Source organism: Zootoca vivipara, chromosome 7 (assembly GCF_965207765.1).
Source record: "Zootoca vivipara chromosome 7, rZooViv2.hap1.1, whole genome shotgun sequence".
Classification (NCBI taxonomy): domain Eukaryota; kingdom Metazoa; phylum Chordata; class Lepidosauria; order Squamata; family Lacertidae; genus Zootoca; species Zootoca vivipara.
The window spans coordinates 88,709,165-88,727,641 of NC_142590.1; the positions used below are offsets into that span (position 1 = coordinate 88,709,165).

General features: G+C 48.0%; 1 protein-coding gene and 1 non-coding gene across 2 annotated transcripts in view; both read right to left on the reverse strand.

The window, feature by feature from the left end:
- The window catches only part of LOC118089440 (peroxidasin homolog), a 55,349-nt gene extending 41,358 nt beyond the window's left edge, over positions 1 to 13,991 (reverse strand). Inside the window, exons 1-2 of the mRNA XM_035124116.3 lie at positions 13,681 to 13,991; positions 1,323 to 1,394 (exon numbers count right to left, since the gene is read on the reverse strand). Of these exons, the coding sequence (XP_034980007.3) occupies positions 1,323 to 1,394; positions 13,681 to 13,976 (368 nt within the window). The 5' untranslated portion in view covers positions 13,977 to 13,991. The remainder of the gene's footprint in view (positions 1 to 1,322; positions 1,395 to 13,680) is intronic.
- Positions 3,634 to 3,749, reverse strand: LOC118089581 (U5 spliceosomal RNA). Its single transcript, XR_004693139.1, has one exon. It is a non-coding gene; the product is annotated as a U5 spliceosomal RNA (small nuclear RNA).
- Positions 13,992 to 18,477: the final 4,486 nt, after the last annotated feature.

The window sequence follows — 18,477 nt, forward strand, 5'->3', positions numbered from 1 at the left end:
AGTTTGTTACGGTACTGTTGCAAGTTACTGAGTACAGTACAGTACTATATAAGCCAGCCGGCAAGAGCTGGTTGTTTTAAGAGCTGTGTCTTCATCCGTCTTTCCCATGACTCAACAGGGGTTTTAACAGTGCTGTGCTGTTTTCATCATATGTATTTTGTTTTTTTTAAATATTGTTTTAATTTTATTATAGGCTTTTTAAAAAAGAATCTTTTATATGTTCATTTTAAGCTTTTTTTGTATTTTATCTGCATTGTTTTAATATGTGTAAACCAACTTTTTATGTTGAAAGCCGCCCAGAGTGGCTGGGGCAACCCAGTCAGTCGGGCGGGGTACAAAAATTACTATTATTGTTACTAAAACATTCCAAGATGGCACTTGAAACTACACGTTTTTCCATTGAAATAATCAACCCTTTCTAAAAAGCTGCTGTTTCAAGGATCAGGGTATTTAATTGACTATGGTTTGCACCCTTCCCAGCAATTCAACTACTTTTGCTCAATGTCAAAAGGACCGGACACAGGTGGCATTATCTCCCTTGAGAGGGCTGCTGCTGAAATGGAGCTAAGGGAGAATTGTGTTTTTAAACCGTCAACCCCCCCCCCCCCTTTCTTGCATGCTTCAGTGAGGACCAGCGGCCCAAAGCAAGCTGCTTGGAGTACCACTGGCAGAAACTGCAGCCACCCAGTAAGAAGATCTGGGTTGGGGCATTTCGACTGGAGCCAGAAAACGTGCCGGGGTGATTGCCAAAGGATCGGTGCCAAAGGGCGATGGCCCTTTGGGGTGGTCCTTTGAGAAGAGAGAAAGGACGGAGCCAGCTAGCAGAAGTGTGGCTGTAGCTGGAGGGTTCTGCTCCAACAGACCCACATATGTAGGGTTGTACCGAGTGTTAATCCGTTCCCCGTCTTCTAATTGAACGCAGCATGGAAGTCGCTCGAAGCAAACTCATCACGGGCGCCTGCAGATGTGCTGTTATCCTGAAAGGACCTCGGCACGCGAAGAGTGCTCAGAGGATCCAGCGATTTCTGGAGCCAAGCACCTCAGCTGTTTAAAATCTGAGATCCGACACAAACTCGAACCTGTCCAAAAACAACGGAGCAGGTGATACTGCTTACGGAGCCCAGAGCCAAAAATAAAGCTGGCTTGAAAGCTGCCCAGCATACCGTTTCTGAACTTCGCCTCTGTGCGCGCGAGCCAGCGGGGTTATTTCTGTCAGATTTGGATCAGGTGGCCCACAGAGCAAGGCTAAGCTGCGCCTCTGGGTTTTGGATTCCGATTTTAGATAAGGCGGCACATACGGCGCAGGAAGGTTGAGCACTTACAGGGTGTTGAGGTTCTTCAGATTCCTGAAGGCTCCAGGCTGGATGGCTTTGATGCGGTTGAAGCGCAAATCCCTGGAAAGCAAAGGAGAATCTCTCAATCCATCAGTCGCACCTGGCTGTGTGCGAGAAGTGGCGGACATGAGATCCACACATGAAATCCAAATGTGCCTCCAAAATAGTATCTGCAGAAAACCTGGTACAGGTGTCCCCTACCCCCCTTACGTGCAACCAACTTGTGCACAGCGCTGGGAAATAAATAATTCAATCCAAACCTGGAAATGGCAGTAGGGAGCTGGAGAGTCCTTGTGGCTTGCGAGGAGACCCTCCCCAGAACCCAAAGAGGATGTCAGTGAGGGCAGAGGAAGCTCCGAAGAGACTGGAGGTGTAGCGGGGCATTGTTTAGGCTGCTCAGCCTCCCCACTTAACAGCTGGCATATGAAGTAGTGCAGAAGCAGCTGCCATTTCCCTGTAGGTCCTCCAGCCTCCTGAAAAAGCTTCAGTTCTATCTGTGAATATTTTTGGATACAATATTTTTGGTATGGATTGAAGAGCGAGTGCCAGAGAGGGCATTTAAAAGGTGTTTTGTGGGTGCTCCCCATTTTACGCGATTTCACTTATGCAGAAGCAAAGTCAAACAGAGCCAGAACAGGCATGGCCAAACTCCAGCTGTTTTGGGACTACAACTCCCATCATCCCTAGCTAACAGGACCAGTGGCCAGGGATGATGGGAATTGTAGTCCCAAAACTGCTGGAGGGCCAGGTTTGGCCACCACTGCCCTAGAAGCTTATTCACACCTTATTCTTATTCTGCTGAGAAAGGTGACAGGGCCCTGGCATGCACCAGCTCGAGGCACTCTAGAATCATAGAGCTGGAAGGGACCAAAGGGTCATCTAGTCCAACCCCCTGCAATACAGGAATCTCAGCTAAAGCATCTATGGCACATGGCCATCCAACTACCAAGGAAGAAGAGTCCACCACCTCCCAAGGGAGATTGTCCCACTGTCAAGCAGCTCTTGGAGCAATGGATTCAAACTACAAGAAAGAAGCTTCCACCTAAACATTAGGAAGAACTTCCTGACAGTAAGAGCTGTTCGACAGTGGAATTTGCTGCCAAGGAGTGTGGTGGAGTCTCCTTCTTTGGATGTCTTTAAGCGGAGGCTTGACAGCCATATGTCAATAATGCTTTGATGGTGTTTCCTGCTTGGAAGGGGGTTGGACCGGATGGCCCTTGTGGTCTCTTCCAACTCTATGATTCTATGATTCTACTGTGTTTAGTCAGATTCTCCTTTCTTGTAACTTGAAGCCATTGGTTCAAGTCCTACCCTCAAGGCTGCAGCAGAGCATTGGGGGTGTGGAGGCCTCCTTTCCTCAACTTCTTGGCCAAAAGTGTAGCGGTTTTTGGTGACACTGAAAGCTAAAAATGCACAACAGCTGCTGAACAGAGTGATACTGCCCTTTCACAAGTGATGGGTAAACCACATCGAATCACAGAATTATATTCGTGCAGGAATCTTGAGACTCGACCTTCTGGTTTCAGCCCTGAAGACTCCAAAGGTCTAATTTCCAGATTATCAAGGTATAACATCTACAGTGGAGGTGAAGCAAACCTCTTCTCCAAACCTTTTTCCTGGTTTTTCATACATCCTCCAGGTTTCTCATACTGCAGTGATCAATGCTAATTGATTTGTTGCTAATCATCGATCTGGATCTTATTGCTATATCGCTGGGTATTGCTGCTGCTTTATTGTTCTGCAAACCACTGAGGAACCACCGTGGTAGTTCATTGAAAAGAAAGGCAGTTGCAAAAATACTGTGATTTCAATAAAAAATATGATGGAAGGGCTGGTGCCATGCCGTTTTTACCGTAATTAACTGTATGCTTTTAATAGATGGGAGAGATTTAATTCTGTCAATGTTTTTTTAATGGTTTTTCCCCCTTCCTCTGTTTTTAGTTGTTTTTATTTTCATGTCACCTACCTTGAGTCCCTTTGTGAAACCCAGGTAAAACAAGCAAGCAAGCAAGCAAGCAAGCAAGCAAGCAAGCAAGCAAGCAAGCAAGCATGAGGATACTCTGCACATGGTCAAATGCACTGCTCACATGCTGGTTGAGAAACCCAAACCATGATTTGCATGCATCATTGGGACGGCAGGAAACAATACAGTACAAAAAAAGGTGCAAGAAAATTCAGAACAAAGAAACAAAAATAGCAACACATTCCATACTTGGAAACCTTAGAAATGCATGCTGAGAACAGCACTCAAAAAAAATAATGTTGCAAGCATATTTTCTATCTTTTGACACATAAAGGCAGCCCTGCCGAAGCAAGGCCTCAAAAAATTAGTTGAAAACTCATAAATGTTCCTCCCCACGGAAATCTTTAGTAAAAGGCGAAAGATTTATACGATCTGAGGTGAAACCAGAGTATACTGTTTCCGAGCCGACGAGACCAGCCACTGCGCGGGCGACTAACATTGCGATTACGGTGACCCTATATTTGCCTCTTTCCCCCGTCCCGAAAAGCACTTTTTATAGATGAAAAGGGGAAAAAAAGATGGCCCCAATGTTTCTGTTGCGGTACCAGAAGCCGTTCGCGTTAACGACGAAAACCACAGAGGAAAAAACCGGCCGCCTTGCGCGCAATGCATCATGGTCCCGGCGAATGCAAATGAAGCTTCCCCGGCTTGTCGCGGCTCTCAGCCCCGCCCGCGCAAAGCTGGTATTGAGCAACCATAGAGATAAGAAAATATAGATACACGCACATAAACATACACATAGGGAAATGCTGTTTTTTCACTTGACAGCGACTTGTTCCATGGGCGTGGCCAGGATTTTTGTTAGGGGGGGCTGGCCTTTGTTAAGGGAGGGGGCAGAGCCTCAGTTAGCTATGCATTTTTATTGATTTTTGTGTGTAGGGGGAAACAGTGGACCTGTTCCACTCCCTCGACCCAGGCAATCCTCCCATCCTAGCACCTTCCAGATGTTCTGTACTACAACTCCCATCAACCCCCACCGCCCAACTTTCCAGGAAAGCGGCCGGAGAAAGTGGAAGAAAGTGTAGGTCCTTAGGTCACAAACGTCTTTAACAGTCACTACCCCCAAAGAATCTGGGAACTGTAGTTTGTTAAGGATGCTGGGAATTGTAGCTATATACTGTAATAGTTTTTTTCTTCTTCCAGTAGCACCTTAGAGACCTACTAAGTTTGTCATTGGTATGAGCTTCCATGTGCATACCTGTTTAAAGTGGAACAAAATAAAAAAAAATTTTTTTCTTCCAGTAGCAACTTAGAGACCAACTAAGTTTGTCATTGGTATGAGCTTTTGTGTGCATACACAATGACAAACTTAGTTGGTCTCTAAGGTGCTACTGGAAGGGGAAAAATTATATATATATAATTTACCTACCTGAAACTGTTTAAAGTAGTATACAAGAGCACTTTAAACTTATTGGTAGGGGCTGGGGTGTGACCTTGGGCACCACAGCAAAAGTCCTGGATATCTGGAACTGAACCCTCTCTGCTCTGTGTCCAGATTGCAGTATCTCTGCTCCCTTCCAGGCGACAGATTTATTGAGCCTTCACTCTGCCTTGTTGGCACAAAGTTTGCCAGGAGGCTAGACAACCCCTGGCTTTTCCAGTGTGAGTTTTCCCTGTCGCTTTTTGTTCTGCCAAAAGTCTCAGTGCACTTTGCAGATCTTTGCTCTTTCCAGGTGGGACCCAAATCAAAGTTGATCTGGCGTTCCAGTGGCACCCAAACCCTGCCTTTTTTGTGGTAGGAAACTGAAGGGGGACGTGCACCGCAATGTCTGGGATAACAAAGGCAGGCAGTGGGGTGTAGTGGTTAGAGCAGGCACCCCCCAACTCAGCCCTCCAGATGTTCTGGGACTACAACTTCCATCATCCCTAGCTAACAGGACCAGTGGTCAGGGATGATGGGAATTGTAGTCCCAAAACATCTGGAGGGCCACGCTTGGGGATACCTGGGTTAGAGTGTCAGACTGGGACCTTGAAGATCAGGGTTCGAATCCCCATTCAGCCATCAAGCTCACTGGGTGGCCTCGGCCCAGTCACTCACTCTCAGCCTAACCCACCTCACAGGGTTGTTGTTTTGAGGATAATATGGGGAGGAGAAGAATGCTACCTTGAGCTCCTGGGATGAAAGGAGAATATAAATATAATGAAAATAAAAATAAGAACAAAAACAAAAATGAATAAATAAAGAAACGATTTTTTCAATGCAGCAATCAAATCAGAATTAATATGCCCACTGAATAGCAGAGTTTGCCTCCTGGCAAAAATTGTGCAAAAAGGGTCCAGGGCCATGCTCAATTACCGGTAACAGGTAGTCTGGAAATAACTTGAGTGGTGGTTTTTTTTGGAAGCAGGCTTGTTTTTTGCAAGAGTGCCAAATCCTCTTTAATCGCAGAAGCTTAATTCACCGGTATGCGAGTGAATCACACCTGCGAATCAGCAACAGTCTGGACCTCGTTTTACTGCAGTCATTGCAACCCTGAACCTCTTGCAGACTGCCGTGGCCAAAACTGAAGGCAAATAAATGAATAATGAGAGAAACTTCCTAAGTAATGTTAAGTGAATTCCCACTCCCACCCCCACCCGACCTCCCCGTTCTCTCCCCGCAACACACACACACACACACACACACACACACACACACACACACACACACCTTGTCTTTATTTATATCTGGTTAGTTTAATGCACAGGTTGAACAGCAGGAGAAGAACCTGATTTTAATTAGAGGGTTTAGCGGAGCCAAAGAAGGGGCCAGAATACAGGAGGTGGCTCTGTGCCAGCTTCAGGCTCTCGAACTCCACAACTGCAAATGAATTATTTCTAAGTAAAACATTTTCTGTACTTTGTGGTAACAGCAAGGCCAAAAAAAAAGGATGTATTTAAATGGAAGAGACCTTTGGATGCAGAATGAGCCAAGGTAGAGTGATGGGTGATTATGGACAAGAGATATCCTTTTGCAGGTTCAGTTCCCTATCTGTAAAATGGGAATAAAATAATAATAATGATAATGATGATGATAATGATGATGATTACTATTTATACCCTGCCCATCTGGGCATCCTGAGCAAGTTTGCAGACGACACCAAATTGGGAGGGGTGGTTAATACCCCAGAGGACAGGATCACACTTCAAAATGACCTTAACAGATTAGACAACTGGGCCAAAAGAAACAAGATGAATTTTAACAAGGAGAAATGTAAAGTACTACACTTGAGCAAAAAAAATGAAAGGCACAAATTCAGGATGGGAGACACCTAGCCTGAGAGCAGTACATGTGAGAAGGATCTAGGAGTCTTGGTAGACCACAAACTTGACATGAGTCAACAGTGTGATGCAGCAGCTAAAAAGCCAATGCAATTCTGGGCTGCATCAATAGGAGTATAGCATCTAGATCAAGGGAAGTAATAGTACCACTGTATTCTGCTCTGGTCAGACATCACCTGGAGTACTGTGTCCAGTTCTGGGCACCACAGTTCAAGAAGGATACAGACAAGCTGGAACATGTCCAGAAGAGGGCAACCAAAATGGTCAAAGGCCTAGAAACGATGCCTTATGAGGAACGGCTTAGGGAGCTGGGTATGTTTAGCCTGGAGAAGAGAAGGTTAAGGGGTGATATGATAGCCATGTTCAAATATATAAAAGGATGTCATATAGAGGAGGGAGAAAGATTGTTTTCTGCTGCTCCGGAGAAGCAGACACAGAGCAATGGATTCAAACTGCAAGAAAGAAGATTCCACCTAAACATTAGGAAGAACTTCCTGACAGTAAGAGCTGTTCGACAGTGGAATTTACTGCCAAGGAGTGTGGTGGAGTCTCCTTGTTTGGAGGTCTTTAAGCAGAGGCTTGACAGGCATATGTCAGGAATGCTTTGATGGTGTTTCCTGCTTGGCAGGGGGTTGGTCTGGATGGCCCTTGTGGTCTCTTCCAACTCTATGATTCTATGATTCCCTATTTCTTAGGGAATATTAAGGATCTGCCTAGCACAGTTGTTGTGGACTACAAATACTATCATCCCTGATCATTGACCACACTGACTGAGGCTGATGGGAGTTGTGTCCACAACATCTGCTAGGGTGAAATGGGTGATACAGGTAGAATGATGCACACCAGCCTTTGCCAATCTGGTGCTTTCCAAATTTTTTAGACTATAAACTCCATCAGCTCCAGCCAGCACAGCTCATGGGAGTTGTAGTCCAAAACAGCTGGGTAGTGCCAGGTTGTCAAAGGCTGGTGTACATCATTTTGAGGGCCTTAATGGGAATTCTGGATGTGCATACACAGCAGTAATTCAGACATTTCTGTAAATGGGCTCTGTTATGGAGGGGCATATACAAACCAGACCTTAGTCTATTTCTGCATGTAACATAAGAGGGAATAAAACCGTAGGAACACAAAAGAGCCTGCTGGATCGGGCCAGTGGCTCATCTCATCCAGTATCCTGGTCTCACAGTGGCCAACCAGATGCTTGTGGGAAGCCCGCAAAAGCAAGATTTGAGCACAAGAGCCCTCTTTCCTCTCGTGGTTTCCTGCAACTGGCATTCAGAAGCATTGCTGCCTCCAGTCGTAGCCATCGAGAGCCCTCTCCTCCGCCATGAATTTATCTAATCTTTTAAAGCCATGCAGGTTGGTAGCCATCACAGCTTCCTGCAGCAGTGAGTTCCACAGTTTATCTTTCCCGAATCTTCTTTCATCTGTCCTGAATCGTCCAACACTCAGCTGCCACGAATGTCCATGGGTTCTAGTGCTTATGAGAGAAGGAGAAACGCTTTTCACTTATCAATTTCTCCATGCCTGGGCTAATTTCTACATCTCACCAGCGTAGGATCTATGAGTTGCCACCCCCTTTCCAGCCGGATATTCCTCTCTTTTCCATATATCCTTAAACCTGGACTTTAAAAAAACACACTCACCCAAAAGTGGCACTACGAGACAAATGGCCTAAGACCTACTTGGTTCGAAAGTTACTGTCTGCACAAACGGCCCACAGCTGTTGCTTTTCTGCAAGCTGCTGGCTCCGTCCTGCCAGATCACATCTGGGCTGCTGTTGCTCCGGAGGAACAGGCCGCAGCCAACACATATACATCACATATTTTCAGCGCTGACCTCTCTGTCCATTTGCCCTCTCTGCTTTGGGATAAAGCGGGATTTCTCATTAAGCGGGTTGCTGGCTTCAATCTGCAGGTTCCAGCTGCAAGGGGCAGGAGTGGACTGTTTCTCCAAGGAAGACGTTTTAAACATTGGCAGCAGCAGGGGGGGGGTGTTTTACGAGAGCAGGGGGCAGTGGCGTTCAGACGTTCTCTGATCAAGGATTGCTTCCCACGTTGACTTTTCTGGCAAGGAACTCCCCCAGGCATCAGCCATAGAATGGTTGTGTGGTGTAAAGGGGTCTGGGGGATATTTGAGGAGTCACACAAGTCTGTTGGGCCACGCTGTAACGTTCTGTGTGAACGGAGGCTGTACATCAGGACAGCTGGGTATCTGGGTGATTCACGGCTGATCAGCTTACATTTAAGGCACCCCTCCAGAAAAAAAAAAGAACCCTGGGAATTGTAGTTTGTTAAGGGCGCTGGGACTTCTAGCTCTGTAAGGGGCGAACTAGAGTTCCCAATATTCTTCGGGGGGAGGGGGAATGTGCTCTAAATGTATATAGTACATCTGCAGTGAAGGTGGTGAAGGTCCTGTGTGAGTGCCTGGAGGCGGTTGGAGGATGGATGGCGGTTAACGGATTGAGGTTGAATCCTGACAAGACAGAATAATTGTTTTGGGGGGACAGGAGGTGGGCAGGTGTGGAGGACTCCCTGGTCCTGAATGGGGTAACTGTGCCCCTGAAGGACCAGGTGCGCAGCCTGGGAGTCATTTTGGACTCACCGCTGTCCATGGAGGCGCAGGTTAATTCTGTGTCCAGGGCAGCTGTCTATCAGCTCCATCTGGTACGCAGGCTGAGACCCTACCTGCCGGCGGACTGCCTCGCCAGAGTGGTGAATGCTCTGGTTATCTCCCGCTTGGATTACTGCAATGCGCTCTACGTGGGGCTACCTTTGAAGGTGACCCAGAAACTGCAACTAATCCAGAATTCGGCAGCTAGACTGGTGACTGGGAGCAGCCACCGGGACCACATAACACCAGTCCTGAGGGATCTACACTGGCTCCCAGTATGTTTCCGAGCACAATTCAAAGTGTTGGTGTTGACCTTTAAAGCCCTAAACGGCCTTGGTCCTGTATACCTGAAGGAGCGTCTCCACCCCCACCGTTCAGCCCAGACACTGAGATCCAGTGTTGAGGGCCTTCTGGCGGTTCCCTCATTGCGAGAAGTGAGGTTACAGGGAACCAGACAGTGGGCCGTCTTGGTAGTGGCACCCGCCCTGTGGAATGCCCTTCCATCAGATGACAAGGAAATAAGCAGCTATCCTAATTTTAAAAGACATCTGAAGGTAGCCCTGTTTAGGGAAGCTTTTAATATTTAATGCTGTATTGTTTTAATATTCGATTGGGAGCCGCCCAGAGTGGCTGGGGAGACTCAGCCAGATGGGCGGGGTATAAATAATAAATGATGATGATGATGATGATGATGATGCAGGCTCAGTCCTGTAACAACAACAGGCTTTTCTCCTGCTCCTTAGTCAGGCACTGAGCACCTGCGAATTGTAGTAACTTACATGCATTTGTACCATTTTGCAGTACAGTGGTACCTCGGTTTAAGTACACAATTGGTTCCGGAAGTCCGTACTTAACCTGAAGCGAAATTTCCCATTGAAAGTAATGGAAAGTGGATTAATCCGTTCCAGACGGGTCTGCGGAGTACTTAAACTGAAAGTACTCAAACCGAAGCGTACCTAAACCAAGGTATGACTATTTGTACTGGTTTGCAGGTCATTCCAGTGTTTGGCTCATGGAGGCGCTGTTGATAATAAGCTCTGGCCCATGCTGACTAAAGCGGGAGAGGGGATTGCAGGCACGGGGGACCTAATCCGGACTGGGATCCTGGCGTGGGGGTAGAGGGGCTTTAACTATTTCCTCCACCGCTGCTGCATCTCAATCTGGCTTGCTCTCCCTTCCTGCACCTGCAGTTCGAATTGCCAAAAAGGGGACCCATAGGAGATGCTCTGCAAAGCAAACCTGATGGTTCCAGGAAACACCTTCTCAATTATCCCTCCCTCGCTATTGAGAAACTTCTGGTGAACTTTTAAGGAACTTCAGGAACAAAAATGTATGTAATCCAAGTTATATCAGTCCCTTGGAGAACTGGTGAGGAAATGTCACTCATGCTAAGCCACTGTCTGTAATGGTTAATTGATATCTGACTTTAACTTTTTAAAATAGTTTTCATTGCACGGTTTTACTGCTGTAAACCACTTTGGTGTGTTTTTTCCCCTTAATGACACAGCAGTATATGAAGAAATAAATAATGATTTGAAGAGGAATATGATGAATCTCAGTACAGTAGGGTCCACATGCCAAGTGCAAAATGCTTTTTTTTGTAAACCTTTTGAGGTTTTTCTCTTCCCTTTTTTTATTTATTTGTACAATCAATGGGTGTATTCATTGTATGAAATAAATAACTTAGTGTACCTGCTCAGTCTGCTGCCCGGGTGCTTACGAATGATGGGCAACTACAAGGCCTTCTTAGGGTGCTTTATCTTTTAAATCAGACCTTGTCTACACAGCACTTTGTAAATAAATGATAATAATGAGACCCAGTGTGGCATAATGGTTAGAGTGTTGGGCTAGGGCCCAGGAGGCCAGGGTTCGAATCCACACTCGGCCATGAGGCTCACTGGGTGACCCTGGGCCAGTCACCATCTCTTAGCTTAACCTACCTCACAGGGTTGTTGTTAGGGTGAAATGGGGAGAACACCCCCCCTTGAGATCCTCAGAAGATAAAGGTAGTATATAAATGAAACAAACAAATAGAAATCTTCAAACAGATGACTTACCCCTGACAGCCTTTTGTAAACAGTGTTTAATGCTGATTGGATAAATCAGCAAAACCTGCGGGAGGCATAGGGGTCAAGTTCGCCTCTCCTCCTGTTCAGGGCTGTTGCTTCTCCCAACTTACAGAAGGGCTGTGGCTCAGTGGTAGGGCATCTGCCCTGCATGTAGAATGTCCCAAGTTCGATCCCCAGTGTCTCCAGACAGAGCTGGAAAAGACTCCCTGCCAGAAAATTCTAGGGCAGGGGTCAGCAAACTTTTTCAGCAGGGGGCCGGTCCACTGTCCCTCAGACCTTGTCGGGGGCCGGACTATATTTTGAAAAAAAAAATGAATGAATTCCTATGCCCCACAAATAACACAGAGATGTATTTTAAATAAAAGAACACATTCTACTCATGTTTTTACATTCTACTCATGTAAAAACATGCTGATTCCTGGACCATCCACGGGCCAGATTACAAGGCGATTGGGCCGCATCCGGACCCCGGGCCTTAGTTTGTTCTAGGGAGCTGCTGCCGGCCCGTGTAGACAGTACCGAGCTAGATTGACCAATGGGCTGAAGACTGCATAAGGCAGTTTCCTGTGTTTAAAGAGAGGGCTGAGATGCTACACGAACCTTGAACCAAAAAATGCAAAACAAGAAACTCCACAGGAACATCTATGCCAGGAACATGTGGAAGAACACTTGGTAGCTTGAAACGTGTGCTTTACAGCTAATGTTTCATAAAAAGGGCTGGCAGACATCCTGGATGTGGCTTGCCCTTTTGGCTTCCTTGATACTATACTATGGACCTTTTTGTTCATTTAACTGAAAACAAGTGTACCTATTTTCCTTCTGTCAGATGTTGGTCGGCAATAGAAATGCACTCCCCCCCCTACCCTCTGCTTTCATCCTGGGACTTTGAGACTCAGACCCAGACTGCTAAGGCAACTTCCTTCCTCTCCAGCCGTGTCAGTTTCACCCATTCCTTCCCTCTCCCAGCCACTTTGCATGGACTTCCTCAGCTTCACACACACACAGCCACACCAGCCACACCCAATCCAGTGGACGTTTGGGAATTTTGCAGATTTACACACAGGTACCCCTGTATATTTCTGCTGGAGTTGGTTCAATGAGGACTGTGTTCATTCGTTCTGTCTGCACCCCACCCTCCAAAGGCTAAGCTGCAGCTTAAAGATAAAGGAAACTGGAACATTAAAAGTGCAAAGAAGTTTTTAGAAAGCACATGTGTTTGCTTTTAGAAATGCAAGACCGGCGTATGTTGAACGAATGAACACACACACACACACACACACACAGTGGAGTATTCTGACAACAGGATTTTACCCAAACTTTGGGCCTGGCGGCATCAAAACTTTGGGCACAATCTTCCAGGAAGTACTTTACAAGGAGATGCACTTAAATGTATGGGAGATGCAGAAGGGCACCTGTCACAGGATTGTAGAGTTGGAAGGGCCCCAAAGGGTCTTCTAGCCCAAAATCCTGCAGTGCAGGAATCACAGCTGTGTCCTTTTCACGTGAAAATGTCTACCTTTGACTCACACAAAGGCAGACAAACACACAAACACACTCCCCAAGGAACAAGGCAAATGAGGGACTCCCCAAGCTGACATCTCATTTCATGTTGCTTGGATGAGGCCACCTGCTTGGGGCCCCACTTGTAAATCCCCACATTTGAGGGACTGTGACCAGGACATCGAGTTAGCACTTGGAAGGAAATAGATGCTCTGAACAAATGTGGGCAAGTCACATAAAGATCCACTTACACACTAAAAGTGCATGCTATTTTATAACATTCTCCAAACATCTCCTCCTTTCTGCAAATCCTCCGCAGCAAAACCTAAACACGGTGAGTGCATTTCTGCACATTCTTCTCTTGTTAGCTCTGACTTTCCTCTTTTCCTCAGTCTTCTCCCCCGTGTGAAACGGCAGACTGTAAACTCCTTGGAGACAGAGACCTTTTCTTTTCCTGCTTCTGCTCTCAAGTGCTCGGTACATGAACGGTGCAGTAGGAATATAAAACTGCTTTTGCTCATCTCCACTATTTGCAGAATTCTTTTCTGCAAAGCAACTTCCAGTGCTTTGTAACCAATAACACATACAAACACACACCACAGCCTTGGGGAACTTATAATTTCCAATAGTTTCTCCAGAAATGTGAATGCCTTTGGTGCCACAACAACTCTCCAAGGTAGGTCCACTCTCCCATGTAGAGGCAAGGAACTGCAACCACGAGACAATAATTTGCCCAAGGCCACACCGTGGGTCTGTGGCAGAGGTGGAACTTGACCCTCCCACCTTCCGGATCCGAAGCCCGGCTCTAGCGGCACTCCGCTAAACTGGTGCACACAGTTTAACACCCAGAGGAGAATCCCCAAAGGAAAGTGCTACTTACAGGACATTGGTCTGAGGTGGGACTTCAGGGATGGTTTCTAACATCAAATGCATGCATCTCACTGTCGTCCTGAAGCATAAGCACCGGCTGGGGCAGGAGCTGGCCAAGACAGGTAAGAGAAGCACCAGGTAGATGCTGGGGAGGAGGCCTGCGGCTCTGCCCAGCATGGTGTTTGCAGGAATGCTAAGTCCCCCAGATTCTGAGCTGCAAAGAAGCAGACCGAAATCTCCCAGCCTTGAGGGACGGGGAGGAGGAGAAGTGGGGGGGGAGGAGGAGGTGGGGACACACACGGACATATGTTTCCAATTAAGTTAAGGCAGCCTGACAGGCCAGCTCCCACCCTCCCAGCTTACGATGCACATACAACATCCGAAAATCTAACTGCGACCCCAGTTGGGCTCTGCTCTCCACAGCAGATTCATTGTTAATTCTGCCTTGGCTCCCAGCCTGATTAGCAGGAACTTTTCGTTTTCCCTGGGTGGCAGGGGGGGGGGTCTCAGGACTCGGTGGAGGGGACGGGACAGAGAAGCCTGCTTTGCAGAGGGAGCTTGGAGACCCAGCCATTGTTCCTAAAGAGATGCAACGGTGGAAGGGCAAAGGCACCATCACCCTTGGTACGCAGATGTAGCAGACTCTAGAGACACTGCTAATGGCTGGTGTGCTCTTTCACCAGAGCATCACCAGCAAAAGGAAGCACTTTCCACAAGGGCTTGCATGCTGCAGGTGCACCAAACAGCTATGACATGGGGGGTGTACCTGTCTCTAGGTATACCGCCCTGATCTTGGAGGCTAAGTGCTGTAGGAGACAGGTGCTGTAGGCAGTGGCGACGCTGCATGCTCCACTACCAGGGGCGGAGAGCAGGTGGGGGTGTGGCTGGTGCCCCCGGGGGGCGTGGTGTGCATGCTTGGGGCATGGTGTGCATCCCGGGGGCGTGGTACGCTGCCCACAAGGGCATGGTGCGCCGCCCGCAAGGGTGTGGCACGCGTTCTTGGGGCGTGATGTGCTGTCTGTGGTGCCCGGTGCATGGGGGGTGCGCGGCGCATGTCTGGGGCCCCCATCGCTATGGCAACCTACCGGAATAGTGGTGCCGGGGGCAGTCTGCTCCCTCCACACCCCCATTCCTCCGCCAGTGGCTGAAGGCGTGGTGAGGAACCTCTGGTCCTCCAGATATGTTTGAATCCGCCTCCCATGAGCCCCAACCAGCACAACCAATGGTCAGGGTTGATGGGAACATCAGACCAGCAACATCTAGACTGCCATCGGTTTCTCAACCCTGGACTAGGAGTTCAATAGGCCCAACCACTGAAACCGCCATGTTCAGTTTGATAAGCAGCGATGAAATCTGAAAACTCTAGAGCAGGACTAGGAAACTCTGGTTCATGGGCCAATCTTGGTCCACTAGGGACTTCTATTTGGATCATTTTACTAAAACCACATCCACCTGACCTTCAGCTGATTGGGAGGACCGGATTAAAACCTGCACTGGCTGCACACATCTGTTCCCAGCTGCCTAATGTTCTCATTTGAGCATTTGGTTTTTGGAGACTCAGGTGTGTATGTGTACATTGCCCTTCCCTCCTCCTCCTCCTCCTCCTCCTCCTCCTCCTCCTCCTCCTCCTCCCGCTAATAAGATAATAGGAAGAGCTACCCACAGAGGAACAGCCTGCAGATTTGATACCTGATTTGATTCCATTATTTTATATATGTTGGAAGCCGCCCAGAGTGGCGGGGGCAATCCAGCCAGACGGGTGGGGTATCATCATCTAAGGGTGGCAGGTGAAGGCTCTTGACAGCTCCTACAGGATTCAACCCCCCTGCTCTTATTCTGAACTGGGAGAGAGCATTTCTTCACCTGGTATGGGGGGGAGGGGATTCAGTGCGGTGGGGTGCTGCTTTGCTGTGGGGATCGAAGCCCCATGTCCTTGGTTGGAAGGTGATCCTAGATGTTTCTCCAGGCAAGGACCACCAGGCTCTACCCAGATTCCATCTTGGCTCCACACTGACTGAGCAGGCCCTGCCCTGGTTCCATGGTCGGCTTTGGGCTCAATGTTCTAAGGCTAAGCAAGGCATCCCCAAACTCGGCCCTCCAGATGTTTTGGACTACAATTCCCATCATCCCTGACCACTGGTCCTGTTAGCTAGGGATGATGGGAGTTGTAGTTCCAAAACATCTGGAGGGCCGAATTTGGGGGCGTCTGTTCTAAGCCCTCAGTTGCCTTCACTTGGTCTCCCCTACTCCCCCACCCCCAAATTTCCTTAGAATGCGGTGACCCAGACCAGACAAATTGCTCCAGTTAAGGCCGTACCAGTGCCAAATAGAGCAGCCGTCATGAGTTTTGGGGATTATTCACACTTGGCCGGCCTCTGGGCATTAACTAACATTAATTAATTGTGGTTGTCGGAGCAAAGAACCTCACTGTGTTTCTGGCAGAGTTGGACGCATTCATGAAGAGCATCCCACCATTCATTATAATTTTCCATCATTTATATATCACAGTCAATGCTCAGTTTGTGATTTATTTATTTTTAATCTTCGTGGAAATTCTACAGTATTTTAGTGCAAATTTCTCCTAAGCATGTTTTTTGTATGCAGTTTTTACTAGCACATGGATTTTTGCAAGTTATTTTCCTCAATATGGTGCCCCCCCTGTTGTCTTCACCAGTATTTGCATTTTTGTAAACATCCTTTGGTTGGCGAACAGCATCACAAAATTCGGAAAACTACAAATTATCGAAGGTTGGCTGTGCTTCAGTTCTCAGAGAGTTCCAAAAAGTGCAAATGTGATTGCTTCGGCTCCCAGTGTGAATTGGATCAAAATTCTGCCCCATCTCTAGCAGTGGTGAGAGGATGAAAATCTGTGGAGAGGGCAGTTGTCTGTATGAGTGTGTATGAGATAAAGGGTCCCAGGAGGTTGACTAAGGGTGAATGCAGCCACCAGGCCAAAGAAGCCTAGTTGCCCCTATAGTAAGGATGAGGAAGCCATGGTCCTGCAGATGACCAGATACGATGGGAGTTGCAGTCCAACAACACTTGGAAGGCAACAGATTCCCCATACCTGACCTGTAGAGCAACTTGGCAATGCCCAGATATTGCCGGACCAATCAATGTAGAGATCTACCTTCTAGACTTACCTGTGACATCAATGGGCCACCTAGCTCCCCGAGGAGCTGGCTTCAGGCACAAGGCCTGTTGGCAGACCCACTCTGTGCTAAAAAGATGTCTGCAGACATGATATGAAAGCTGGCAGCATCAGCCCAGCCCTGTGGGGATCCCTTGCAGACGACTGCAGTGCCTCAAGACAGTCAGTCTTGGTTGTGCATCCACAGCAGTGACCAGAGGAGGAGGAGCACAGAGAGAAGAAACGCCATGGTGCATCAGCACAAGCGGATGCCTTCCTCTGCCCCAGCTGCAACAAAACATGTCTCTCCCATATCGGTCTCTACAGCCACAGCAGGCGCTGTAACCATCCAACTGTTTGACTTCACCCACAAAGGGGCACTCCTCCATTGTGTCCTGAGGCAGACGGATGCCCAAAACAGCAACCTAGCTAATTTGCAACTGATCTGGAGAAAACTGCTAAGTGTTTGGGTGATTAATTAATGTCACCACTTGTGGGATTCTGCTAGTAAATGCAGTTACAATACTTATCATTTCAATTGAGGATTAAGGAGTCAAAACCAAGTATTTCACAGAACAGCTTTTTTCTTCAGCGGCAAAGGAAGCAATTTCTTTTCAGAGAGCCTTCAGTTATGGCCCACAGGGGTAAGGAAGGGCTGCCCTTGCCAGCAGCAGAGCAAGCCGATCGGGTGCCTGGGGTGGCGCACATGCCCTGCGCCCAGGGGCGGGCCCAGCTGCCCATGGGGGCGGGGCCAGCCGGGGCAGGATGCTCCACAGGGCCTCGGAGGAGTTTGCCTGCCTCCTCCCACTCAGCCGCTCTACAGCTGAGGGGGAGGCAGCGGGTGGACCATTTGGGGTAGTGTGGAGCCTGCGGGCGCCCAAGCCACCGTATCGCTCCCAGGAGAGGCGCGTGGCTTGGGTGCGCTGCAGGCCCTGCGGTGAGTGCCGCCTGGCATTTTGTCACCCCCCCCCCAGTGGTGACACCCGGGGCGGATTGCCCCCACCACTCCCCCTTACTCCGCCACGGTCCTTGGTCCTCAGCCCAAGAGCACAGAGGAATTATGCAGCTAGAGATTACATGGGGCATGGGGTCAAATAATATGACCAGCACCGTCAATTAAGCTCAATGGCCACTTTACACAAGCATCTCAAATACGAAATATGAAAAGCAACACAAAATAATTAAATCCAAAGTAACCAAGACGTAAAAACAACCCCCGTGTTCCCCAACATGGGTCTTTTAAAACCACAGGCAGCCCTCTGCCACCATCAAAATTTATATGCACTTGTACATTCAAGCAAACACTGCCAATCACTGCAAAGAAATATTCCCCATCTCCCCCTCCCTGGATGACTCAGTGGATGAATTTGCTCATGCTTGGGGTTTGACTCATTGCTCCGCTGGGGATTAAGAAAGGAAAGAATCTTTCCCCAGGCCAATCAGTGTGTGTGTGTGTGTGTACCAATAACTAAGGATTATTTGTTTTTCTTTGTAGTGGGTGGCTTGGCTCTCATGCATGAGTGAGATGGAACTATTGCTCCGAGGTCATTAATCTGGGTGCACCTGCTCGTTCTTTGCATGGGTGGTATGATAGCAGGGTTTTTCAGCGCAGGCTGACTAGGGTTGCGCAGGCTGAATCCTGGGACCCCTCTCTTTCTCCTCCTCTCCTGTGCATGA